Here is a 26,102-nt window from a genome sequence, read left to right on the forward strand (position 1 = left end):
AAAAGAAGTAAATTGGAATTGAAAGCACTAACTCTTGATGTCCAGATTGGACAGACAACTGGAACAGTGCTAGTACTAATTAAGCCCTTGACCTCATTGCTCCAAAGAGAAAAATAGACTTGGAAAGCCACTGAGATGTTAATAAACTCTCTTTAGATTAGTGGATTTTATTTGGGCTGAGCTAAACACAGCTGCTCTGTGTATTGTTGCACTTGTGCTGCACAATAGCTATTAAAAATGAATGCTGCAAATGTGTAGACGGGGAAGTCCAGGTTCTCCTCTTGAGCACCTCTTGATATTCACATTACTGGAGATTTTGGGCAAGCTTTTATTTCTTAGTATTAACATTTATTCAGCGCAACTTATGAAATAGGCTGTTAGCATAGTTCTGAGCCTGCTGTAGTTACCTCCTGTGCTAATTGCAAAATTCAATCAAATAGTCTAATCAAAGAAGTACATTTAGAAAGACCCAACAGACCTGTCCTTTTAAACAGTGCTTTCTGTTCCTTGAACTAGATTTTCAAGAGAGGATGGTATCTCCAAGCATTAACTCCTTTATATATTTTGCTTTAACCAGTTCCAGATGACTTCCTTCTGATGACTATTACTTTTCTTGTGAGACTGGAGCTCCTAGTTTGTCACTTACTTACAGTACCAGTTGGACATAAAGCTGAGGACTCTGCCTCATCTGAAACAGGGGGTTTTGTCACATGTAATTTTGGGAATCCCTTTTGCCTTTTCAAGCACAGCTTGACATGTGAAAACTGATGGTATTTTTGCTGCTCTTACTTTGTGCAAGCCAACAGCAAAACTGCGCCCTTTCAAAGATTACCAGTGTGAAAGAATGTTTTGATTATTTTCCACTTCTGTTGCCTTCTTTCTTCATTACCAACTTAGGAACGGAAAGCAAGCATTTGGAAGATGTTTATATCGGAGATTATGGTATGCTAAAAGATGTCTGTCTTGGAATTACCCAGCAACATGGTCACTTCTGTTTGACCTCAGTTAAAAAGAAAAAATATCTAACTTATCTTTATCCCACTACTTCTAGATGCTCCCGGTTTTGAGATCCATTGATAAACCTTTCAAGTGCTCATAACTTGCATTTGTTGTTTGAATTTTTCTTTTGTCTCTGCCCTTGAGTAAGGTTTGGAGAAAATAGAGGGAAAAAAATTGCCTTTCCTGGTGTTTGAGCAGCAGTATGGCAGCAGGCACTGGACTTCGATATCTTAGGTACTTGTCCAGCAGAAACTGTTAACTGCTCTTAACATGGGTGAACAGGCTACAGAACAGCTCTCAGTTAAGAAACTGCTGGGTTTTGCTGGTCTGGGTTGACTCTTCCCAGTTTGAACTCTCCCATCCCCTCCCCCATTACTCCTTTTTATACTTTATTTACTTTAACTTACTGAAGAGACCCATTTCAATACTTGATTCTGGTTTTATTTCAGCTTTCTAGAAAATTAAGTGCTTTAACAAAAGTCACAGTAAACAGCAGTATTTCACAGTGTGATTGTTTGTCACGTTGTCTTGTGATTCCTGAGGAGAGACTTGGGGACAGATCTGACTGCAGCTCCTTGGCACTGCGGGCAGCCCAGGAAGGCTTTGCTTTCAGCTGCTGCTTTGGTTTGTTAAAGCAACATCTCGAAGATGTCCATGCCAGAGGCTCTGCAGCACCAGGGTGGCACATGCAGGAGGTAAACTTGCACACAAGAAGAAAACCAGGAATGAACCACCAGGCTGACAGATGAGTGAGTCCCTGTTGCTTTCCCCATCTGCCAGACTGCCATGCTGCAGGGATCAGAGGAGGATGCTTCCCACCACACAAATATTCCTTGTGGTCAAATTCAGTTTGGACATGGTGTTCGCATTTGCACATGCTCTGCTGTGACCGACTGGCATTTGGCAGCAGGGCTGCTCCAAGCCTTCAAGCAGAAGGAATGACACTCTGCTGCCCACTTCCAGCCAAGTTACTCTCTTCTGCATCAGTGAGCCCGTGTCTGAGCTGGCTCCCTTCTTCCAGCAGTCTGTCAGCCCTCTGCACAGCATGCTTTCGCTCAGGACCCCTCCAAAGCTGACACAGAAAGAGACGGGGCCCATAGGCAGCCTGTATGCTCTCATGCTTGGTGTCACCCCATAGCCCCATGCTTGTGCACTTTGGGTGACTAGATCCACCTGCTGCCTTGGAGTCCGCATCTATGCAAGAACAGCGTTCAGGTGAGCAGCCATTAAGACATTGTCAAAAGACTAAATTTGTTCTGCCTGGAACTCAGAACAAGCTGTAGAACAGTTAAGTTTCCTTGCTACCATTTAAATTCTTGCTTGCTGTCCATAAAACCTTGTTGGCTTTTAAAAAGAATATGTATAATCTTTAAGTATGACAGTTTGTTTGGACTCCATTTATGGTATAATTGGACATGCTGTGGTCTTTTGGCTTGTTTGCTTTTATATCATAAAAGCAACAAGGTGTTTAAGTTCTTACTGGCTCACTTGCAACAGAAGAGTGAAGTTTTGGTATCCGGAAACATAATGAAAATGGAATTGCTAAGTTTCTTATGGCAATAACCTCCATCCCAAGTCATCCCTTTTCATCTACTCACTGCAGTTATAGCTCAACCAAGATTTGGTTGTGCAATGCATTTTAGAGTGAAACCAAGATAACAATTATGAGATTAATTATTCCTGATATTGGTGGCCCTGTGGCATACTCCATGAGTGAGTCATGCAAAGCCTGATTCTTCCATCAGTTTGTAGAACAGTCCCTTCTCAGCTTTTAAGTGTTCCGGAGTATCAAATTCAGCTATCTGACCATTTTCCAAGACTAAAATCCTGTGAACATTAAAACACAAGTGTAAGCTTGGGGATGTACCAGCAGTTATAATAAACTTAAGTTATTTCCACTGATTTCTAAAATAAATTTCAGTACTTGCTTGTTATTCAACCAAGCTTTTCAGCTAGGAAACAGCTGTGGGATAGAAAGAGGTTTCTGATGAGTGACTGTTCAAGAACAGAGTTGGGGGGGGGGGAGGGAGAGTTGTTTGGCAACTGAGATTGGAGTAAGATTTGTGAACGTGTATTTTAGTTTCACCATTTTAAGATGATGCAAAGCTGTAGTCACACATGTAGTCAGTGGAGGGCAAAGAGGGGTATGACACAGCATGAAATGAACCACGTGGGAATAAATGATCTTTGATTAACCTACTGGTGCCTAGCTGATTTAAGATAGCTCCTACAACCTCTAAAGCAAAGCTTTGAGGTTTAAAGAAAAGGACAGAAATTAAATTGTTCATGAACACTGTGTGGTTTGTCTAGTTCACACAAGTTGCCTGTGTCTGTCTTTCATGCTCCTTAGGTAAGTGGCTGAAGATATTACCTGTCGCAGTCCATGATGGTGTTTATCCGGTGAGCTATTGTTAACACTGTGCTGTCTTTGAACTGAGTCCTCAGGGTGGACTGAATCTGAAGATCAGTTTCTAAATCTACTGCTGCTGTGGCCTCATCCAGAATGAGGATTTTGGCTTTCCGAAGAAGTGCTCTGGCCAGACAAACCAGCTGTTTCTGACCAGTGCTGCAAGTAAGAAGAGGGATGGTAAACTGAGAGTTTTCCGTGGGATCAGAATATGTGATTCATTTGAAAATAATAATAAAAAGGTGATTGTTCCCTTTCTCTGAAAGGGTGATTGAGGCTGGCAGCACTGCAGGTAACAGCATGCAACAGCCTAAGGAAACAAAGGGAGTGTATTACTATAGCCCCAGGAGATCTGCACTTGGAACAGGATTCCAGTGGTTTAAGTACTGCACAAACACAAGCCACCACAATGATTAAGTATCAACGGTCTTCCACTTGGTGTCTTATGACTTGATCTCATGCTGTTAAACAGGACAGTAATGCAGCAATTTGCTGTCTGGGTACCATTTTTTTCTGTTTTTATGAATTGGACTCCTTGTCCCACTAGCTCCACGTTCTCCTAGACTACAGGCCAGCGCTGCCCTGCCACTGTCTTTCTGCAGATAAGGTACCTTAGGTTTTCCCCTTGGTCAGTGCACTTATATTCCAACTGATCTGGCAAATCTGCAACAAAGTTCTTGAGCTGAGTCAGTTCCAAAGCTGTCCAGATGTCTGCATCAGTGTATTGGTTTAATGGGTCAAGATTCATTCTTAGAGAGCCAGAAAACAAGACTGGATCCTGAACACAGAGACAGTACAAACAACTCCTGAAATGAGTTACAAAAATGAGTTCTCCAGTTTTCCCTGCTGTGGGTGAAAACCTGTGGCTAATGTTACATTGAACAGGAGACTAGCGTGGCATAGAGGTTATTTCCAACTTTGACATTTCCAAATGTCCCTCAGAGAATCTTTATAAACTTTTCTTAGGTGTTAAGACCTACAACACTGCTGAAGCATTTTGGAAATTAATTTCATACCTGGGGAATGACAGTTATCTTGGATCTAAGGTCATGGAGACCTAGTTGAGCAATATCTAGTCCATCAATTAGGATCGCTCCTTCCGCAGCTTCCACTAATCGCAGCAATCCCACAGCAAGAGTAGATTTCCCAGCTCCTGTTCTTCCAGTTATGCCAATCTGTAAAGAGCAATGGAAACCTTTTGATTCTGATATTGACAGTTTTCCACAGTTGGGCAGACCTATCATGTAATTCCTTTTGACCTTTTGAAGAGATACAGCTTTGCATGGATCAGATCTTCAGGACTGTTCAAGATTCACAGTCTAGCAATACATTCTAAAGGGAATAATTTGTAAGTCATAATTGTTTTGTATGAAAAGGAATCTTGAAAGCTTTTGAGGGGAAAAATAACTACCAGACTTAGCAGCTACAACATGGCCTTGATTTAAAAAGTGAAATTCCTTTGCTGTGTAACTACTAACCTTCTGTGAAATGAAACTTCACTCAGAACAATGTCGTGTGTATATATCCAACAATCCTGGAAACACTACTTCATACTAGGAGAGGTGTGCAGTGCAGTAGATGGGCTCATAATTTACCCTACCTTGGTGTAGGGCAGGGACTTTATCTGCCCCGATCTGATCACTGCAAAGTACTGCTCATACTTTGTAGCTCTTCTGAACCAAGTGGCTTTGCTTACCTTCTCTTGCCCTTTGATGCTTAGATTGACATGCTTCAGTGCTAACTCCAAATTTGGCCTGTATCGCAAGCTATAGTTTCTAAATTCAATTTTTCCTTCAGTGAGCCAAACCTGACCTTGAGGTTTGTCATTCAGAGTCCAGGGTGCCTAAATAGATGAAAACAAACAGCAGTGGATAAAGCCAATTTAAATTACCAAATCGAGTAGCCACACTGAAACAAGCAGCTTATGAAGACATCTGTGCGAAATTTCCCCAATCTGTTTACTGTTTTCACCACAGAAAATGGCCTCTGACTTTTATATTGCAAATGTTGACTTTATAGAAAGATGCCAATTGTCTTAACTGAAAATGGGGATAAACATTTGTTTGCATGTCAGAGTTATGACATTTTGAGTAGTTCAATAAAAAAAGATTTATATGGTCCTGTAAAAGTCTCCTTTAGTAGGATCTCAGGGCAGCATATGGAGAAATAATTTTAATGATTACAGAATAGAAATGGTTGCACTGGAGACTTGTAGTGGCTAAAAGGCTATCTAGCAGCCATCAGTTATCAGAAGGCTGCATCTGAACTCGCACAATAAATACTCCAAATATGGGCAGAAAATACAGCTCATTCCATGAGTGTTACCAAGTGAAGCTATTTTAATGGCAATCTAATGTTTAACTGTCTTAAGGAAATAATGATGATCAGAGGTTATAAAACAAATCTAGTCAGTTGGATAAAAACCAAATGCCTTTGTTTCCCCTTTCTTTAAGGGAAATATAACTGGCCTTTTAGAAGGAGAAAACTAGAGGGTTTGTCCAGGTGGAACAGAGAAGTTACTTGTTTAGTTTTCACCTGTGTTGACCTCTGCTAGTAAGGACAGTAGTTGGTTAGCTACCTCCTTAGGAGTCCTCAAGTATTCTCTCACTCTCTCCACAGAAACAATATTGTTCTCTATTTCTGTCCAGGAGCGTACCATCCAGTTCAGAACACCAGTTATCTAGCAGAAAGTAACAGAAGCATTACGGCAGATAAAATAAGTCTTGACCTGTGTTTCTAAGGTACCTGGTACTTTGTCTTAGTGTTTATTTATGAAGACCTCCTTATCAGCTAATTACTTCAGAAATCATCCCTTAAAAGGCTAAAAAATAACCATGGATCCCTGTGAAAGTTTATAAAGCTGTGTTTAAAGAGCCTAGCCAGTTCCCTCCGTTGTTTCTTCTCAGCCAGTCTCTAGAGAAGGATATGCTAGTACTTGGATGCTAAAAGAATGTGTAGCTGTTTCTTAGGCTATTGTGTACCTAGTCTACAAGCAAGTAAGACAGATGCTGAAGACCTTGCTTCAGTTGCTCAGAACATGCTGAGGCTTCTGTGTGAGTTCAAGTACAGGAGGAAAAAGATGGCTGGTGCATGTGTTTGAGATTCATTCTTTAAGGGGCCATGTCCAACAGATGCTCTGGGTTTCAGCAATGACAGCAGGCTTTGGTAGGACAAGGCATCTAGCCAGCCACAGAAATAATTCATGATTTCTTAAAAATTAAATGGTAGCAGAAATTAAAATGCAAGTTGCTTTTGATGAAAGGCAAGCATGGTATTATTTTAACACTCAGTTACCTGAAGAGCATATGAAATGGAGAAGCCAGCAGTTCCTGGACTAAGATATGTCCTGCCCATTGCTGCAAACAGTGCTGCAAACAACACGATGCCATTGCCTAGAAGCTCCAGGTTTGTAGCAAGCCATCTGCAAGAGGAGAGCACAGGGCTGTTACTGGGTGCCCTCTTCCTTTCTCCCAACAGAATCTGTGATTACTTTGCAAAACACTTGTGGAGCTGCTGGGGTACAGGATGCTCAACAAAGCTTGTCATGCCCTGGTTGCTCTTATCCAGCTACCCTGGAGCTCTAGAATGGCTACAATCTGCCTAAACTAGTTGGCTTGTGGTCTTGTTAGGATTTTCTCCAAGGTTTTTTGGATGAGAGCAGCCAGCACACAGTTTCTTTGATGAGTTGGTTTAACATCTCTCACTCCTAGTGGTACTCATTTGTTTTGTGACTGATTGCTGATAGCTTTATTGTCTGCTGGGTTCTGCATATACCAGAGGCCTCATACACTCTGTCATATGATGGTGGGCCTCGTATCTCCACTCACCAAGGCCATGAGAGTAATATATATATATATATTCTTCACACTGCAGATTTCTACCTGTCAGCAACTGCTCCGGGGAAGCATATTCGCTGATTCTCATCCACTAGGAAATTGCTCTTCAAAATAAACCTCTCCTGGTCCTTGTAAGCACGGATCACGCTACTCCCTTGGAAGGTTTCTGAAATGTGGGAGTAGATGGGTGACCTGCTGACTGCCTCTATGCGTCTCAGCTGGCAGGAGGTGACAACGTAGAAGTGCTGGTACAAAGAGAAATGGAAGGGGAAGTGATTAGAAGGCTTATGCCTCCATGGAGGTGCTCCACAGAAAATTTGGGAAGGCTTCAACAAGTGCAATAGTACATACTATACTAGTGTTATAAAACCTAATGTGCAGGTAGGAGATGCCCTTAAAAGGTGTGGTAGTGATTCTGCCTGTGTTATGTCCTATCTTCATTAAGAATAACCCTGTGGTTAGTTAATGCAGAGAAGCCAGGGTACTCTGAACTCGCAAAGCCTCTATGCTCACACTGACTTTCTCCTGCAGGCCAGCCCTTTGCTTGATGGAGAACAGAGGCATACTTGCACCCTTACTTGCCCTTCCCTCAGTCTTAGCTGGTAAAGCATTTCAGAGCCCAGTTGGAGAGCTGCATGGCATACATGGATATATTAAAAAGCAGTGTAGGAATTCTTGAGGAAAGGTAAAATGCTTTTTGTCCTCATATGATTGCATTTCCACTAATGGAGACAAGAAATATAGGTAGGGTCTGATCTGGGTATCAGAGAAGCACAAGCCTCTTTGTGAGATCTCTGGGATGCTTTGGAAGGCTGAGGTGATGCAGGAAGAGCCATGGACATTGCTCTTCTTCAGATGCAATTTGAGATGATGAAACTAGTTTCTGCATGTCACTGCTCCTAAGAAATGGAAGGAGGTGTTCTGCAGGGACATGGCTATGCTGCTTCAGCCTCTCCTGTCTGTCTATCTCTCCGAGTTCCTACCTGGAATGCAGCATAAAGAACAGTCAAGGGCACTATGGCCATTGCTGCCCTTGGTGTAGCCACTATAATCACAATGTAGATCTTCAGCAAGTTGAACAAGAATCCCAGCAAGGACTTCAGCTTGTCAGGGATGACAGAATCGATAGCATCCATTTCTTTGGAGAAGCGGTTCAGCAAGTTTCCAATGGGTGTTTGCTCAAAGAAGACCATTGGGGATCTAGCAACGTTCCTCAGCAACTGCAGAAAGAGCTTCTGCGACGCTAACACGCCACCTAGAAGGACTGCTGCTGTGGAGGCAAATCTGCCAAGGGCTGCAATACCAAAAATAATCATTATTACTAGCTGTCCTGGTTTTGGCTGGGATAGAATTAAACCACAGCACTAGGTCTGAACAAACTCACCTTGGAGCTCTGCTTTGCAATATCACAATTTTCACTTAGTACTGTGAATAACGTACTAGTGAAAGGAGCTGACTTTCTCTTTGATAATAATTAAGCCAAGCCTCAGAGCTGCAGTGTAAACTACGTTTTCGGTAAAGTAATTAAAATGGGGCAGAAGACCTTCTAAGTAAGCTTGACAGGGGCCATGGATTCAGCAACTTAAACATGCAGGACAAATTCTTTATTCTTCACAAAATGAGCTTGGCTGGAATTACACTGAATTACTCAATCTTAGGTTTCCTGCCTACGGATTCAGTTACATAAAAAGGTACCCAACTTTCCCACTTGTTTCAACTTGTTCACAACTTTTCCAGTTTTTTGTCACTCGGGCTGAGATTTTTCCGATTTTTTTTTTCTTTTTTTTAAGAGTAACCAAAAGAATTGTGGTAATTTTAAAAAAGAAAGATTTAAAGAAATGTAGAATTCCACAAGTTCCTCTTTTTCCCTCTCTTTTACACTCAAAAGACCTAAACCAAGATTTAGTCCAGCATGGAGAAGAGCCACTGCTTGCACTTTGATATGATTTATTTATATTGGAGGAATGTAAAGGGTAAGAAGAAGAAAGGTATGCAGAAGATATTGGATACAAAGGGGCAGGAGAGAAAAATAAGGATGTTGTAGTTCTTCCATTGCTGAATGGTTTTTAAGGGCTCAGGTCATTTAGTTTCAGCAGGAAATATAGAGGAATACACTACTGATCATGATCTGCTGAAAAGCACAGAACGCTTCTAGCATACCATGAAGTAGAATTTCAGGCAGTAACACTGGAAATATTGTTCAGATCCCTTAGAAATCCTCTCTGTGCGTCAGAGCCTGTAGATTTAGGTCCCATGCCAAACCTTTAGGGCTGGTGCCAAAAGCCTGGGAGGCTAAAAGCCCATGGGTATGAATTTGTTTATGTTCTGAGAAAACATCCTGGATATGGGAAAGGGAGATGGAAATACAGAGAACTAGGTGAGCAAATTAAACGAACCTTGAATGACTCCTAGTGCACCGAAGACTCCAACTCTCAGCTCTGTGTGCTGTTGTGTCCCGTTGTGAACAGGGTCATCTGTCCACATGCTGAGCCAGTAACCACGAAAAAATGACACCACTTGCTGACACGTGAACAACAGAATGATGTACACACACAGTGGTAAGCCTGTTGCCTTCAGGTAGGCTGCATAAATCGAAGTATGAACCTAGAGTGAAACATTTCCCTCTCATTTCCATCATGTGCTCTCTGCAATGTATGTGCATTATTCCTGTTTTGGTACCAGTGCTTGGATCAGGGCATCCAGGGAGATACAGTTTGCAGAGAAGGGGCCATGTAGAATAAGGCTGAAATGACTGTGTCTCAATTATAGGGCAAACTTGTACAGCTCAGCTGACTTCTCTGGAGTTGTACTGGTTTAACTTAGGCAGTGAGCTGACCTGCCTGCTGTGAGTGGTCAGTAATGAACCCATGGTATGTGCCTTTGCCTTTATAGGAAGGTGCTTTGCTTACCCTGCCATGCTGAGTTTTTTCACCCTTGGTTAATCTTCCTTTGGCGTCTGCAGCAGTGGTACAGTCTTGACTTCCAGGAGTGGTTTCCCTTCCCATAGCAGAAGACTTGGCTGAATTGTCACTTCATAAAGAAAACAAAAATCCTTTCAATTTTTAGCCAAGGCAATGAGTATTTTAAAGCTGGATCTCCTTACCCATTCACCCCTGTATTTGTGTTTATTTTGAGGGCTGCAGTTTTCAGGGTCCTCCAAAGCGACCCCAACCATTGTCCACACTTGTCACAGGGACTGGACTCTGCCAAGCTATCAACAAGCAAAGCTGAGTTAAGCATTCAGTAGCCATGGCTGGGTTGAGATGAGTCAGACCTAACAGCTCCACTGAGAAGTGAACAGCAAGCAAATGTACCAACGTGCCTTGTATGTGAGCTCTGGAACAAATTCTGGCTCCTTGTGAAATACGGAGAAAATGTTAGTTAACCTCTGCATTCAAGAGCAGTTTCTTATCTATTCTTGACTTTTGCTAGTTTGCTCTCATTATTAATTTACAGATCAATCCCAAACCTGTATTATATCAGTAACAGCCTCCATGTAGGCTTATAGGAGCTTTTGGAGCAAGTTCTTCAGTATCTGAGACAACTTCAAGCTTACCTAAAGAGCTTCTCCTGCGATGAATCATTTCTAGAGGTGATGGTGCCTTTGGTGTCTCCTATACCTGTGAAATAAATGCTTTTTAAAAAAATGCTTTAGAATCCCATTTTGCATTGTATGGCCTTTGAGAGACCGGTAACACAAAGATGCATTACAAGGAATTGTTTCTAAGGGTAGAAATACCAAGGTGAGGCTTGAAGAATAGCACATGTAGTTTATTCTGTTTATGGCATGATTGTTGTCTACTAAGATAGAACTGTTTATTCAAGAACCAATTTTAAGGTGGTGAGTCAGCTAACTTGACAAGCTTATTTTTCCCCGAAGTGACAGCTTACTGTGATTGGATCTTGGCTTTAAATGTCTATAAAAAAACATTTAAGAATGGCTTTTCCAGTTTTATTCTCTTATCTCTCTTCCCAGCTGTGAACAGCAGCAGATTCCCCTTCTTCCCCAGTTCTTTAAGTATCTACTAAGGAAACAGTTGACTGATAGACTTAGGAAGAATTATTTCAACTCATTTGGGTTACCTGGAAAACCAGCACCTGCGTTCTCTTCTGCAGTAACGTGTGAATGAAGGAATTCTGCAAAGGCCCCATTTCTCTGTAGAAGTTCTTGGTAGGAACCAATTTCTGAGATCGTTCCATCCACCAGAAAAACAATGTTGTCCACTTGAGGCAAAATGTTGATTGTGTGAGTCACCAGCACACAAGTCTGAATAAAGAGGGAACAGTTACAATTGTTCTGGTGTTCCCCTGCTGTGTCAGTCAGCTGTCTTCTGAAGAAAGACATGTATTCAGTGTCCTTTTTTGCTAACTGGGAGACGTTTCTGTTATTCCACTTCTGACTGCCTCTTCAATGAAGTTTAACTTTGCAGCACAGCTTCGTGCCCATTTTGAAGAACTTGGGACTGGAGGGGTGAATCAGCTTGCTTTGTGTCATGCACAGCATAAAAGAGTGAGGATAGGAGCTGAAACCTGAAGCCCGAGGCTAGCACTCTGTGTGCAGGGACCTTTTGCTTGGCTCACTGACCAGTTCCAAGTTGTTGATTCCCCCCAGACTGAAGCTCTAAAGTAGAATGATGTTGATTGGGAAGCATGTCACACTTACTGTCACTGATATCACTATTTCAAAATTAAGTTTGTGCCTGAAAACTTCATCAACCTGAATGGAGTTAGAGTGTACCTCTTTTTCATTTAAATTTCTGAGCATATTTACACAGGTAAGAAAGGACATGTTCTATATTTCTAATATACTGTTAAGTCCTTTGAATACTGCTTAAGTCTAATACCTTTTTTTTCCCCCCAGTCTTTCTGTTTCAATACAATAATTACATTCTGATACTTGCAACTAATCCACATGAAGAGAAAAGAGAAAGGTATTTGTCATCAGACATCTGTTTTAATTGGACTTCCTAATGAAAGAAATTACCTGTTTTTCTTCTACAATGTGAAACTGAATCAAGTATTTGTAGGCAATTAATACCATCAAGCAAAAAGAGCTGCTCTTGCCTTCCTTCTTATGTAACCACATTTATTACCCAGATTGCTTGACAGCAGAGAAATACCAAAGAATGCAACCAATGCAAAAAAGAATGGAAGTGCTTAAGATGGATTTTAATACTTAAGTGATGAACTGTACTGTAAAGATGCCACTGAACTATTCAAAAGTGATTAGACATTATGATAAGATACGATGAGCTGGAAGAGATCAGTCAGCTCTTCCTAACTATACTAGAAGTAAATCTCAAAAAGAGAATAGGATAATGTCAGTGGAAGACCAAAGAGCTATAAACTTGCTGTAGCAGTAAGGCTGGCACAAGGCATGTGGTTTGCATGAGGATAAAGACAATCTTTCAGGAGAACCTAACTTTTCAGTCTTCCTCCTCCTAAGTGAGATTCACCACAGGACTTCCAGGTGCTCTATGGACTGCAGAGGTTACCCATCCCGCTGTTGCTAACAGCAGTACCTGCTGCCACTAGCAAAAAAGTGAGTAACCCACCTTACTTGGAAAGATTTCGGGGCCCTGTTAGTTAGATACATCGCGCAATCTTTTAAAGTTCAGGATTTATAACATACCTTGTCTTTCAGTAAGCCATTGGGTCCAAGAACATGTTCAAAAATGTGCTGTCCAACATGGGCATCAACAGCTGAGAGGGGATCATCGAGTAGGTAAACCGAAGCCTTCTGGTACACAGCACGAGCAAGGTTCACTCTTTGCTTCTGTCCTCCAGATATATTTATTCCCTGTAAAAATGTATTGACAGTCTTTATTCCAAAGCTATAGTATATTTGCCAACTGTTGACTCCATTTTTACACTGCAGTTTTATGACTTCCTTATTTTTACATTAGTGCACCTTCCTCTCTCTCTTCCTCTGTCCAAATAGTGCTCTTGAGATGCAGAGACAGATTTTCTTGAACAACTCGATTTTCCTACAGAAGAGGATCTAAGAATGACCTGGATTTGTTGCTTTTTGTCTTAAGCATCTCTTGTATCTCTGGTTAGGTTAACTGTCAGGAGGCGGGCTTCAGACCCCACTAAATCATGGCCTGACTTTTCAGAAATTACTGAGAACCTGCCTCCTGCAAGTTTAGTGCTTTTGTAGGTGTTTTAAACAGGACACCCAAAGTTGTAACTAGTCATGAAAAAGCTGGCCAAAATATCAACCTAAGCCAGTACCTTCTCTCCTATTTCACTCTTCTGCCCTGCAGGGAAGCTCTCCAAATCAGGTTTCAGTGCACAAGCATCTATCACTGTATTGAACCATGTTTCATCCATCTCTTTCCCAAAGAGAATATTGTCTTCCACTGAAGCATTTTGTATCCAAGCTTGCTGGGGGACATAAGCTACAGTGTCCTATAAAAATGGAAGTGGAATAATGTTAACAATCTGTTTCATAAGCTCAGCTTGACACTGTGGGAACCTGTCTTTGAAGAAAAACTCTCCCAATTAGATTTATAGAAATCTGGAATTGGAGGGCTTTGCAAAACATGAGTCTGCACTCTCATTATCTTACAGAGAAGAAACAGAGGTGCAAATACATGATGTGATTTACCAGGATGCCACTTCAGTTCACTGTCAGAGTGGGAAATGGAACAGGCTTCCCATTCTTAAGGGTCAGGCTCATCTGAGAAGTCTTAAGCATCTTCAGATAATTAAATGTGGGCTGCTACATACTGCCTCTGTTAAAATTCAGCAGTAAATGGGTTTTCATCCAGTACCTGATGCCTTGGTTCATACCTTACTGTTCCTGCAGACAGCCTAATTAGAAGCAAACGCTCAAGGGAAAATTTACCTTCATGCTCACACAGCCATCCACCATCTCCAGCTCACCAAGTAACGCTGACAGCAAGGAGGACTTTCCAGCACCCACCTGGCCAACTACAGCAAGCAAGGAGCCTTGCGGCATGGTAAGATCTATCCTATTGAGAAAAGATTAGTCTCTTACCACCTTTTACATACAATTTCTGAAAAGAAAATCACCAAAATTCTTGCTATTGTCTTGTAGCAATTAAAATGTACCAACTAAACCCCCTGATTTCATACTTGAGGCCTCACTTGCACAGGGTTACTCTTCCATCATGTTGAGTTTCTGCAGCAGGAGTCATCCCTTCAAAGGTGCCTCCAACCAGAAAGTCTTGATCTGCATTCCCATCTGAGTTTAAAACCCAGATCACCGCTCTGGAGATTGGCTAGCCCAAAGCACTGGATATGAAACATTCCTGATGAGAACTTTTCAACACTGCTTCTTCTCTAACATGGCAATGCCTTTTGAAATAAGCATGTAGTGATGTCATATAATATCTGCATTCTAGTTTTTTGACTTCAATTGCTGCAATTCCGTATTTGGACAAGAAAATTGTGTAAAGAAAGTAGTCTCTGTATATTAAGGAAATATCTAGATACAGGAACCTTCCCCTTTATGTGCTTCCAAGCATAAAAGTAAGACTACATTCTGTCTGACTTTATAATTTTTGGAATTCAATGTTAAATATGAAGCAAACTCAGAATTCTTTAGATATTTCACGCTAGTTTCACTTAGGCCTTGAGGAATTAGTTCATTCAGCATCCACCCTGACCTACAGAATTGAGATGACTAAAGGTAAGTCTGTACCTTCTAAGACAAGGAGAAATTTCTTTGCTCCAGCAAAAAGTCCCATTTCTTATGGTGATACTTGCCTGTGCTGAAATACAAGGAGAAACAGAAAGAACACTTGTAAATGCAAAGGGTAGGTGCATCCCTATTTACATGACTATGTTTCAGTGTGTATTTACATTACATAAAATGAACCTTAAGTATGAAAAGAAGAGGTTAATCACCAGATTAGATTTCATCATTAGAAATAATTAGGCCTGAGAGACAAAGTGACAGTAAGGGGCAAACATTTTTCTCTTATGACTATGGTAGGCACCCTAAGAGTGGAAGCTGATCAATGGAAGCTATTCCTCTCATAAGACAAAAACTCACCACAGTCAGAAGTATTTCTGCTTGAGCTCTCAGGATTCAGTTCTTCCAGATTTAGAAAAGCTGCTAAGCGGTTTAAAGAAACTTTGGCCTGAAATGAAGAAGCATACAAAAGAGTAAGATTTAGAATAGAAAGGGAGCTAAAACCCAAAGTGAAGACTCAACTTGAAGATCCACTTAGAATGTTGATTAAGTGCTACGTTGCAGATGCTGTAGGTTTAGGTGGACAAATGCAGCTCTTCCTTATGTCAACTGGCATTATTTCCACCTGGCTTAGCAAAACCCCATATTCTTCCCTGCGTTTTCCCTTATGTTCACACAGTGAAAACTGGTGCTTTTTTCTCCAATTCATCCTGCAATCTTTCCAGTGATTGCTCCTGTATGTGAAAAGTTGTGACAGTCTTCTTGGGGTGCAAGAGTGAAATGAATTTCCTAATTTCTTACTGGACAATGACTTGCTTTTCTCTCTGGCCTGTGCTAGCAGAGTTTCCACTAATCTACCATAGATTTTCCTCATCTATTCTGATTTCTGTGATTGGAAACAGAACTAGAAGCACTTCTGAGATCTAATGGTGCTTATGATTGGCTCCGAAAGACTTCAGAGCTGTTCCTGCTGACTAACTTATGCCTTATATGAAGCCTTTCTGAAAAACAGTATTACAAAGTACCTTTAGCTGTAAGTCCTTGCACTTCACTGTTTCATAATAGCAATTAAATAGCTGACGTTCAGAGCCCTAAGAAATCCCAACATTTACCCGTTAATGGTGATATGTAACAAACCCACTCATGGCCAAAGAAAAAGGAACATAGCTGCAGTTAACCTGAACAGCAGCATTTATGGAGAATGGCAGGAAGGAGTGCGCAGTGTTAAGAATGTTGATCAGTGTTACAGACACAAAGGCTTTCTGAGCATCCAGGACATGAGTGTTATCCACCAGGGTGTAGACAGCAAACATGGCAAATGCAATCTGAAAGGAAGCAAAGGAAAAGCAAACCATTTGCTTCAGACAAGGAAGAGAATGCTTCAAGAGTGACAAGCCTCCTCCTAAAGACTCTGGAACCCATTTAGTTAAATCCAGGCTATCACACATATACACAGTACCTATCCTGCAAGTATCATAAGCAAAGGTCTTGGATGTTGGTGACAAAACCAAGACTGATCATTTGACATTTGTTCTCCTTTAAGGCAGTTTTGGTGCTGCAACCATAGCAGGGTGAAAGCACAGCCATTTCCCATTGAAAACACATGGCTGAGCTGCAACAGCAAGTTGCAAAAGTGGCCTCTGCAGCTACTGACTGTGCCATGAGGTCTCCAGGTGGTTCTTCACAGCAGGCTCAGTCTGCCTGGAGCACATTGCCAGACCAGATGACTTGTCCATGGAACTGTTAGGACAGTGCAACTATCTGTGTGGCTGATTCCACTGGAACTCAGCAACTCCTGTGAGACCAACTGCTCCAGGCAGATACTATATTTGACTGTCCCACACAAAAAATCTGTGCAGACAGGAGTGCAAAGAGAAATGGAAGTAATAGTGCATGTTTTATATAGGAAAGTGAACCACTCACCAGGAAAGTTGATGAATGGAAAGAAGCTAGAGATGCTGAGAAAAGAATCTGAGATCTTTTTAGGGCCTGAAGTTCTTGCGTCCGGATACCAAGCACTTTCTCCATGAAGGTTTTCTCCCAGCCATACAGTTTGATTACTTTAATGTCACTGAGAAAGGCATTTGTGAGTTTGGCTCGCTCATCTTTATGTTTCATCTGGGTCTCCTGTAATAAATGTTTGACTTTTATCATTTGATAGGTTGAATATTTAACAGTGCAATTATTCTGAAAAAAGAACCACCTTATTCCTGCCTATGAGTCCTGAATAAATTTCCCTGCAGTTGAGCAGTGTGTACTGTTTTTATTCATAATCTTCCAGGCTGGGAAATATTTTGCTTTTCATCTTCAGAGCTTTATTTTTACTGGCAATTCATAAAAAACACAGAAAAGGTGGCAAACCAGGTAAAAGACTGAACATGCATGCAAGAGCTTACTGTAAACTTCAAGAAACATTGCAGGCTTTGGATCCCCCTATGTTCCTTCATATAGCCATGATAAGCATGAATAATAAATATTAAGCCATCGCATAATTCAAGTCAGAAAGCCACTTCATTTTTATGAAGCAAAATGTACCTGAAACTGACTCCTCTTCTTGGTGATCACAAAATTCAGAGGCAGAAGAAAAAGGAATACCACAATTGAAGTCAAGGCAGAGGGCCCAAGAAGCTGCCAGGAGAGAAAATGAAAGAGGAAGAACTTCCAGTGATTACTAGAAATTAGTGTTTTACATTCCCCTTGCCCACCTTCTGCCTTACTTGAATTTATGCCTAACATCCCTCATGGCTAAGGCTTTACTCTAATCTTGCTTTTGCTTTTCCTGACAATTGTGCTCCCTAAGCACCCTGGATTGTTAACCCTCCAGGCAGGGTAACTCGTGTCACCATGCTCTGCTGAATTTATTCATTTCCCTTTTAGGAACTAGATGAGTGTTGAAAGAGATCCAGACACACAGCTGGCAATTCAAGTAATTTCTTTTTTCCATCTGCTCTTGGATGTTTTAAGGAGGACATCTTGTGGCTGGCCTAAGTAAGTGACCCGAAACCCCAGGTTTTGGTTCAAGAACAAACCCACAACAAACTATTCTTGCAGCACAAACAACCCACCCTGTCGGAATTTACATCAACTAGTGAGATTAAATGGTAGCATTATACTGTGCCATGTACTCGTGACAGGTCTTGGATAACAGGGCTCATAACGACTTACATATCAGAAATGGTTTAGTTACATCAGATGGCGTACGTTTGCTGGAGAGGTGAGTTCTGGTATACCCAGAGAGATAAAAGTATTCTCTACACAAATGGTTTATGAATACTAGCAAATAGTGTTAATTATGCTCCAGCTACATGCAACCACATTCAACTTGTCAACATTTCTAGAAAAGGGACGATCCTTTTTCAACAGCCTATACCATGGCTACTAATTTTCCAGCATCATAGTATCCTGCCAGACATGAGGCACAGTCCACCCTGGGTAGCAAAGGAAGGTCTCAAAGGCTTCTGCAAACTTCCTGGGAATCAGCTGTCTCTATAGTGCTCACACTTCCTTTTGGTGAGCTGCCAAAAACAGGTTCTAAGAAATAGGCCTTTATGCTGCTGAGAAAATTCCGCTCTAAGCAGAATTTTGAAATTCATTTTTCCTTTTATACCTAGAATAGAAAGGGATTGATAAGTACTGCCATCATATTTTACCTGCCACAAGAAGACAAAGCAGACAATGATCCGAATAGGAGCAAGCCAAGTCCCATTAAAATAGATAATCAGATCCATTAGCTTTTGGACATCAACAGACACCAGATTAACTATTTCACCTACTGTTGCTGCTTTCCTTGATGCATTTGACATGACTAGGATCTAGATAGGATGGAGAAGAAAGGAAAGGCATCATCAAACAGCAGCTTTGGTCCAAAAATAAAACTTTCTTTTCCTTATAAAGAAAGAAGGAAATAAAAAAAGCAAGGAAGAAAAATGCCAAATCCTAGGTACTGAAAACATGCTGCTGCCTGGGATATGACTTCACTTCAAGACGAAGAATTTACTCCTTTCCCCAACCATCATCTACAGCATAAGAAAGCTGATGTTGCTTTTTCCTCTTTCCTTTTTTTGGCTTTTCATTAAGGTAAGATCCGAAAAATAAGTAGTAAAATTCCTCCCACATACCGTTCAGAGACAAATATAGCACAGAGTTCCATCCCAAAAGCAGTTTCTAATAACATCTCCCCTGATATTGTTACAAACAATGTACCAACAATGTCATAACTACCAACACAGGGCTAGAAAACAATGAAGCTGAAAGGAAGCTACAGACTCACTTTCCTGTACACAAGCCCTGTTACTGCAGTTCTCAGTCTCAACCCCAGAACAAGGCACATGTACATGTATCGTTGCTCAAACAGAGTCTGGAGACAAGCCAAAAGGAACATGGTGAAGGCATAGAAGTAGCCATGCCAGGTAGGTGCTTCTTGATCTTCAATGAACTCCAGGAAAAGGCTGCAAGACAGGAGCAAAATGTTGATGAATCCATGTAGAAGTGACACACAAAAATGCATAAATGCCAGGAATTTTTGTGTATTCTCTCTGGCTGATGTTCATCAGTAAAATAGGAGAAGAACTGAAAAAAACTGCTGAGTATCTTGTATAATATCCTGATTTTTGATATTGAGCTATTCTTGGTTTGGAAGCAATCTCTGATCTCAGCATCTTCTCAGGCGAGACCTCATTTTCAGTGTTAAGTATGGCTCCCAAATCTTATGAGTTTGTCAGTCATATGCAAATTGAGAACCATAATTTAAGGAAGTCATCATTGACATTTCCAGAACTACTCTTAATGACTCAAAAGTGATTTTGCCCTTGAAAATATACTGTAATGCACGTTTGTGTTGTACCAACACAGTCCACAAAGCATTATGTCAGCTGACTAAAGGAGCGATTTAAGATGTATAGGATGCAGAGCTGTGCTCTTTAGAATTAATCAGGGGACATGAAGCCTTAAGACTGCAGCATGTGGCTGACAGCCTGTGCAAATGATGTGATATGAACCATCCAGTAACTCACTCCTGACCATGTAGAGCTGTCAAAAGGCTCAGTGCAGCCTGCCCTTTCCACTGCTGGAATACAGACATCTCTGTGTGAGCTCATGCACACAGCAATCTTGCACATGTCATAGAAACACATTACAAATATGTGCATACCTCAGTAACTTTGGGATGGAGAACAAGAAGACATCACAGATAACTAAGCAGACAGTGCCAAGAAGGAAATAGGTTCCAAACATGCTCCAAAACACTTTCAGTAAGGGCCAGCTCTGACTTTGCTCTGATTGCAGTAGAACCTCTGTCTCTTCAGCTTCTGCTACGCCAGTTTCACTCTTCTGACCCTTTTTAAATGCAGCAGACTCCATTTTTCTAAAGAAAGAAGCAATGAGAAAACTAACCACAATTGGAGAAAGCTTGGGAATCCTGTGCTTTCAAAAAATCCTTAAATATCTCACACTGGGTCTCATGCCATGTCCAGTAAAAATGCTCAGGAAAAAATGATCCCTCTCACAAAAAATTTACAATTCTGTGCTTCCAGGAACAAAAAGATGTTCTCCAGCAGATTTCAACACTTGAAATCATATTTTGCACAAAGGAAGTCACTGAGCACTCACCCACTGAAGACTTAAGACCCCCAAGTTTTCATAGAGTGTTACTTGGACCATTTTATATACACTATCCTTTTCTGCTTCTTGTTTAATGGACAAATAAATCAGTGGGATTGACTCTTTCAACTATTGTATTGTCCAGACAGGAAGCACCTAGCAGAGCTTACGTTCAGAGCCTGAATATATGCTGAAGCAGTCTGTCTAGCACTTTGTGGGGAATGGGGGGGCTTATAGCCTGTTCTGAGATGGCACACCAGCATCAGTGAGCATATTTGCTTGTGCTATCTAGAGGCAAGAGAGAAACTGCCCAGCTGAGCCCATGATGCACTCTCTCCATCAAGTACTCACTGCTGGGTTCTGCTACGACACTTCTTCCACTCTCTTTCAGCCCAGGCAACAATTTCTTCAGAGGATTCCTCTTTCCTCACTGGCCACAAGTCATCTGCCCCCAAGGACTGCTGACAGCCTTTCCAGAGGAGCCTGGAGAACACACAGACTGCTGTAAGGTAAGCACAGAAGGATTTGTGGCCCTCGTAACATTTTGAAAACAGATGGGTTTTAAGTTAGTGCACCATAGTGAGCACATAGGGACCTACTCACATAAAACACTACTCAGGGCTGCCCTTTCCCAGAATAAATATGAATGGTCAGGAACAGCAGTTTTGCTTCAAATCCCTGTGCTATGTTCCGTGAACTTAATGAGGATTCGCAAGTAAGCCCCAATTTCTAATCCATACTGAGAGCTGGGTCTTAGGCAGTGGACGACAAAGTTCAGTTTAATTTACTCTGCGGCTCAGCGAAATGCAGACGAGGTTTTATCATAGCAGACATTAGGCCTAAGGTATGTAATCATTTTACTTCTGATTCCTAAGCAGCAGGCTGGGCCTCCTCACTATTTTCACCTTGCCCAGCATTTGTTATGGGAAGGTCTGCAGGCAAAACAGGGCTGTGGTTGCTGTGCAGTGATCTTTTGAGATTGCTGAGGTCTATTTCAAGATTGGGAGGGTACTGGAAGGGTAGCTGGAAGGGGGAAGAGAATTATCTAGAATCACAAATCACAAATCTGTGTTTTAAACTACTTTGAGAAAAGTAAGTTAATTCTTTATAATTTGATCTTGTGAGAATACCTTAAGTCCCCAGAGAAAGAATTTAAATCCTTACTGCATAAACTCAGGGGCTGAGTTATTTCCTACTGGCTCTCTAGACCCTCTCCTATGTTGCTTGTTTGTTTGGTTTTGAGTTTGTTTGGGGTTTTTTTCTGATATTCTAGCAAAACCACATCTTTTTCTTACCCAGAGAACCACCAGTATGTGATTTTGGAAAGAAAAGAGCTGCTGGCTTCTGGACACTGATTCTGATGGGAGGAAAAACATGGGTGATATTTATATATAGAAAAGGGCTTGTGTCAGATAAATATAATTCCTTTCTGTGCTTCCCCAGAAAAAGCAATTGAAGTTACACACACCCCATTCATTGACCCTGGCAGTGTAAATGTATTGTGGAGGATCAATGGGATCGGGGGATTTTGCGGAATGAGACTTTGAATAATGTCTTAGCTGGAGGAACAAAGAACATCATTCTTCATACCCCAAGACATTTATTTTCTGAATCACACAGCTCTGCCATACACATACCTCAGAGTACTGCTGTACGAGAGAGAATGGGGAAGCAATGTGAGCCCTACCTACTCATTTCAATGAAAATAAAGATGAGTATGGATAGAAGAGGGGTTTAGTTTTTCAAAACACACATTGAGAGACAGAGTACTGTTATCCCAAATTCTGCTGGTTACCTTTTAAAACTGCCAACCTTTACACAGAATGATGCATTTTGTATCTCCCAGATACTCATGTTCCTGTGTATCCCCATAAATTTAACTTCCTGTTTGAGCAATGAAGCAGTGCCTCACGAAAAGCTACGTTATACTTACAGGATCGTTGACAACTTTAGAGAAGAAGGGAGGGTGATCAACTAAGCAGAATAACACAAGTTCTCCTAACACCAGGCTACCATAAAGGTAAGTTGTAATGTGGTGGAAATGGTCTTCCAGGAAACCCTAAGAAACAAAATACTTTTGAGAATGAGGCAAGAACCTTCACATGAAATCAACTAAGAAAGATAACTTCTATTCTACTAGTCATAAGCTCTGAGATTTGGATTGAAGCATGAGATGCATTTATTTAAACTGTTAGTTATGTAGAACTACTTAAATAGATAATTCCTAAAAGTGAAATATCAGAAAATGCTAAATAATAGACATATTTATTATTTATAGTGATGGTTTTATTACGAGACTTCATAGTAGTCTAGTCAAGTCAGACATCCACATTGCAGCATTATTCAAGGAAACTTGGGTGCTCTGAGGGACAGAAGCTCCTTGCTCACTTAGTGGGAAGAGCTGTTGATAAAATAAAGCACTTTCCAGGTTTTATTATAAATGGTGTGTCTGAGAGGCGCCAAGAAGGGTGCTCTAATTAATTTTATGAGTGAAAAAGAGAAAAAACAGGGAAAAAAATGTTTTTGGAGCTGTATTTTGGTAGCAAGAAGTAGCAAAGTATTATTTCTACAAGAGACCTGCAGCCCAAGTACCATTCAAAACAGCAGGAACAAGCAAGCTCCCAGCTGTCTTTTGTTTAGTGGCCACATACTTTTCCCCTATTATTTAAACACACTGGTAACATAAACTTTTGTCTACTCCTTGTTGTGATGGAAAGGTACAACTGTTCACCTCAGGAAAACAGCCACTTATGTTTAAGCGTCAGATGTGTAAACCTACCCAGCACTCCTCCACAAATAAACATTTGCCACAAATACCCAAATAATAAAAATGTATAATATATCAGCATATTTATGCAGATACAAAATTTGATATAAGGCCAGTTTTTAGGGATGGTGTTCATGTTTCTTTTGCTTTTATTCATATATGAAATCCAACGAGCTCCCAGAAAACTATATTGTCTACATTGAAAGGGATACCATGAATAGAGATGACAAGTGTCATTAATCATTTTTCTCAGCACATATCTTAAGAGAGGAGTTTGGTTCTCCACCTCACAATCAATGAAGCAAAAGTGCCCTGTTGTTTAGAAACTTCATACCCCTGCAGGTTAAAGATATGTGATTTCACTTACTCTTTCCAGGGCATGTTGGACTTTGGAACTAAACATCACAACTGCAGCCACGAATGAGAGTAGCCAGTAAATCAACAGGATGCCTGAAGACTGGGTGCCCATCATTCTTTCTACTTGGGTAAGGAACATGGCAAGGATCTGCAACGAAGTACAAATTTGTCCAAATAAATAGCTGGTCACGGAACGCCAAACATTACTATTAAATTATCAGATACAATAAGGGAAAATCAGTTCCTTGCCCAAACATTTCAAGATATTCAGAGCTGCAGTATTGTTCCTAAAAGGCTAAAACTTGAAAAGCATTATATGCAATTTTACAGTCAAGAATGTCTCTCCAGAAAGGGCAAGTAATAAAACTTGTGGGAGGATCTAGGCTATAAAGACGCAATGACAGAAGGGGAAAATAGGCATTTAGGTTGAACAGGAATCCCGTTTTGTTCTAAACCAAACCACATTGCATACCATAGTTAAGGTAACTACATGGTTAAGCTGGGCCACATGCAGACAAAACAAATGAAAAATTACCATTGTGATTCCCACTACAGCAGGGCTAATGAGGAACACTGGAGCCCATGAGGTTCCTTGGCTTATCTCCCACAATATGAAGAAGACATTAGTAAAACACAGTATTACCAGCATGAATCCAAGGACCTGGGTCAGAGACAGCAAACACATGTTGAAATGGACTGAAACGATGATGAGACCATCTACCAAACTGAGTGCTCCAAGCAGCCTGGGCAGTAAGACTATAGAGGTGGAAGAGCAGGTTTGGGACAGAGAGCATCATGGAAGTAGCGAGGGAACCAAATGAAAGTACAGGGGAGAAGCTTTTATGACAAGTCATCCTAAAATTTTCCTTGATTTATACTGACCAGACTTCACCTGAGTCAGTAAATGTCAAAGCAAACACAGAGATGGATCATCAGAAAAGTTAGATGATTTAGAAAAATTAAGTTCAAGTTCTGCATTGAAGTTGTGATAATGTTAGGATCAAACCCCTTACCATCTTGGCTTTGAAGATGTGGGACATCCTGATATAGCCTTTGGCTTTGTGTCGAAGATACAAGTAGTAGAAAGGAAAACAGATCCAAAGATAGGCACAAGGGATCCAAGCAATGACTGTACTCTCAAAACACCGGGTAAATCTTGGGGTGTTTGTGTACCATGTCTGGTTCCAGTCCTGTCACAGAATCAACATGGAAGTGAAAGAATGTATGCAGAATTTCACCAGCTAATGCAAGTTTCTAATGGTATAATTGAGATCTACTATAATGTTAGAGAAATTTGTTTTAGGATTTCAAATGTAAAAATCTCTTGGACTCAGCAATATCTTTTGGAGCAAATGGAAGTAGAAAGAGGGGAGATGTTGGAAAAGTGAAGGATGCCAAAGAAAGGGCATCATTTATTACAACTAGAGAGGAAAAAAAAAAAAGGAAAAAATTTAAGTTATTGAATGTGGAATGAAAAAAGTAATCTGGATACAAAAAGTATTATCAGCATTTGGGAACTATCAGCATAGTCAGCAGGGAATGACCAGTGAAATGGAGATGGGGAGGGAAGAAGTGTCCTAGTGCACAAAGTGCATCACAACTGCATTTCCTCAGCTCTATTTATAATTCTTTTGTAATTTTTTGACTGAATAGTTAGATCTCATCTGCAAACATAACAATGTTGTAGATGAACAGGAAAGGGTATTTTTTCTTCAGCATCTTGTAGTGGTTTGAGCCCCTTCTGTGAGGGAGATGATGAAAATCAAGACATGGGGAAAGGAATCACTTGATAAAAAGAGGAGGCAGGTAATGGCTCACAAATTCTTATAGGAGTTTATCAACCTTGAGGATGGAAATCCATGTGAGTCTGCACTGGTAACTCATTAGAGCCCTTTTAAAGGCATTTCTTCAATGTGTCACTCAGGAAGGGGCTGATTTCAGTACCCTTCCAGCAGTGCAGCCGGACTGGCTCCCACATAACTCCCATCAGATTTGCTGTAACCGACAGAGACCCAGGGATTTGGGTGAGCCCCAGGAAGGCAAAGTCCACCACACCAGCACTCTCTGATGGGAACATACTTCGCTGCTCACACTGTGTCTGCTGCCTTACTCGATACACCCCAGCCCCTGCCGCCGGGGGTGCTGCCCGTGGAGCGGCCCCGCGCAGGCGGAACCCGCAAACCGCGGGGTCGGGTCGGGTCTGGCCGCCGCTCGCTCCCTTCGCGGGCTGGTGGGGCCGGGCCGGGCTCTGAGAGGCCTCTGGAGGGGCTCTGGCCGGCGGGACGGTGCCGCGGCGCTCGCTCACTTACTCACTCACCCAGAACCCAGCGGAGCCGCACAGCGCGCCGCCGAAAGCCATCTCGCCCGCCGCTCGGTGCCCTGGGGCGCCCCGTCCCGTCCCGGCTGCGGGCGCCGGGAGGTGCTGCGGGTTCGGGAGCTCCTGGAAGCCGGGGGCGGGACAGCCCGCCGGGCCGG

At 41.5% G+C, this 26,102-nt stretch overlaps 2 protein-coding genes and 2 long non-coding RNA genes across 9 annotated transcripts in view; 3 read left to right on the top strand and 1 right to left on the bottom strand.

The window, feature by feature from the left end:
• Positions 1 to 1,418: 1,418 nt before the first annotated feature.
• LOC115606821 (multidrug resistance-associated protein 6-like) lies at positions 1,419 to 26,079 on the bottom strand. 5 transcript variants are annotated; one of them, XM_030483341.1, is made up of 31 exons: positions 25,945 to 26,079; positions 24,641 to 24,817; positions 24,163 to 24,288; positions 23,638 to 23,775; positions 22,437 to 22,562; positions 21,799 to 21,860; positions 20,855 to 20,986; positions 20,055 to 20,267; positions 19,176 to 19,353; positions 18,556 to 18,717; positions 17,441 to 17,533; positions 16,829 to 17,032; positions 16,084 to 16,230; positions 15,266 to 15,353; positions 14,912 to 14,981; positions 14,093 to 14,219; positions 13,477 to 13,653; positions 12,875 to 13,042; positions 11,326 to 11,509; positions 10,799 to 10,862; positions 10,152 to 10,272; positions 9,639 to 9,846; positions 8,226 to 8,536; positions 7,288 to 7,487; positions 6,701 to 6,827; positions 5,985 to 6,086; positions 5,103 to 5,249; positions 4,423 to 4,581; positions 4,018 to 4,184; positions 3,371 to 3,565; positions 1,419 to 2,826 (listed from the first exon to the last, which is right to left on the bottom strand). In XM_030483341.1, the coding sequence occupies exons 1-31, from the start codon at positions 25,984 to 25,986 to the stop codon at positions 2,718 to 2,720; spliced, it is 4,524 nt and encodes a 1,507-aa protein (XP_030339201.1). In that variant the 5' UTR covers positions 25,987 to 26,079; the 3' UTR covers positions 1,419 to 2,717. The 5 variants fall into 5 exon arrangements, 4 of the variants coding, with proteins under 4 accessions (XP_030339201.1, XP_030339202.1, XP_030339203.1 ...); XR_003991010.1 differs by lacking the exon at positions 4,018 to 4,184; XM_030483342.1 differs by lacking the exons at positions 8,226 to 8,536; positions 9,639 to 9,846.
• Positions 3,493 to 10,859, top strand: LOC115606827. Of its 2 annotated transcripts, none has more exons than XR_003991017.1 (2): positions 3,493 to 3,571; positions 7,280 to 8,735. It is a non-coding gene; the product is annotated as an uncharacterized LOC115606827 (long non-coding RNA). The 2 variants fall into 2 exon arrangements; XR_003991018.1 differs by lacking the exon at positions 7,280 to 8,735 and adding an exon at positions 9,711 to 10,859 and having other exon boundaries at positions 3,495 to 3,571.
• LOC115606825 lies at positions 20,930 to 22,750 on the top strand. The gene is made up of 2 exons (XR_003991015.1): positions 20,930 to 21,012; positions 21,803 to 22,750. It is a non-coding gene; the product is annotated as an uncharacterized LOC115606825 (long non-coding RNA).
• Positions 24,707 to 26,102, top strand: part of LOC115606823 (nodal modulator 1) — a 32,114-nt gene continuing 30,718 nt past the window's right edge. The window contains exon 1 of the mRNA XM_030483346.1: positions 24,707 to 24,776. Coding sequence (XP_030339206.1) covers positions 24,753 to 24,776 — 24 coding nt within the window. The 5' untranslated portion in view covers positions 24,707 to 24,752. The remainder of the gene's footprint in view (positions 24,777 to 26,102) is intronic.

This window comes from Strigops habroptila, chromosome 4, assembly GCF_004027225.2.
Source record: "Strigops habroptila isolate Jane chromosome 4, bStrHab1.2.pri, whole genome shotgun sequence".
In the NCBI taxonomy this organism is placed as follows: domain Eukaryota; kingdom Metazoa; phylum Chordata; class Aves; order Psittaciformes; family Psittacidae; genus Strigops; species Strigops habroptila.

Excerpts from the sequence above, each read along its gene's own strand:
- LOC115606821 (XM_030483341.1), bottom strand. The coding sequence starts at position 25,986 with ATGGCTTTCGGCGGCGCGCTGTGCGGCTCCGCTGGGTTCTGG. Across the intron at positions 24,818-25,944 it reads GCGGCTCCGCTGGGTTCTGG|GACTGGAACCAGACATGGTA; the intron begins GTGAGTGAGTAA and ends ATTCTGTGACAG. Across the intron at positions 17,534-18,555 it reads GCTTTGTCTTCTTGTGGCAG|CTTCTTGGGCCCTCTGCCTT; the intron begins GTAAAATATGAT and ends CTCTCCTGGCAG.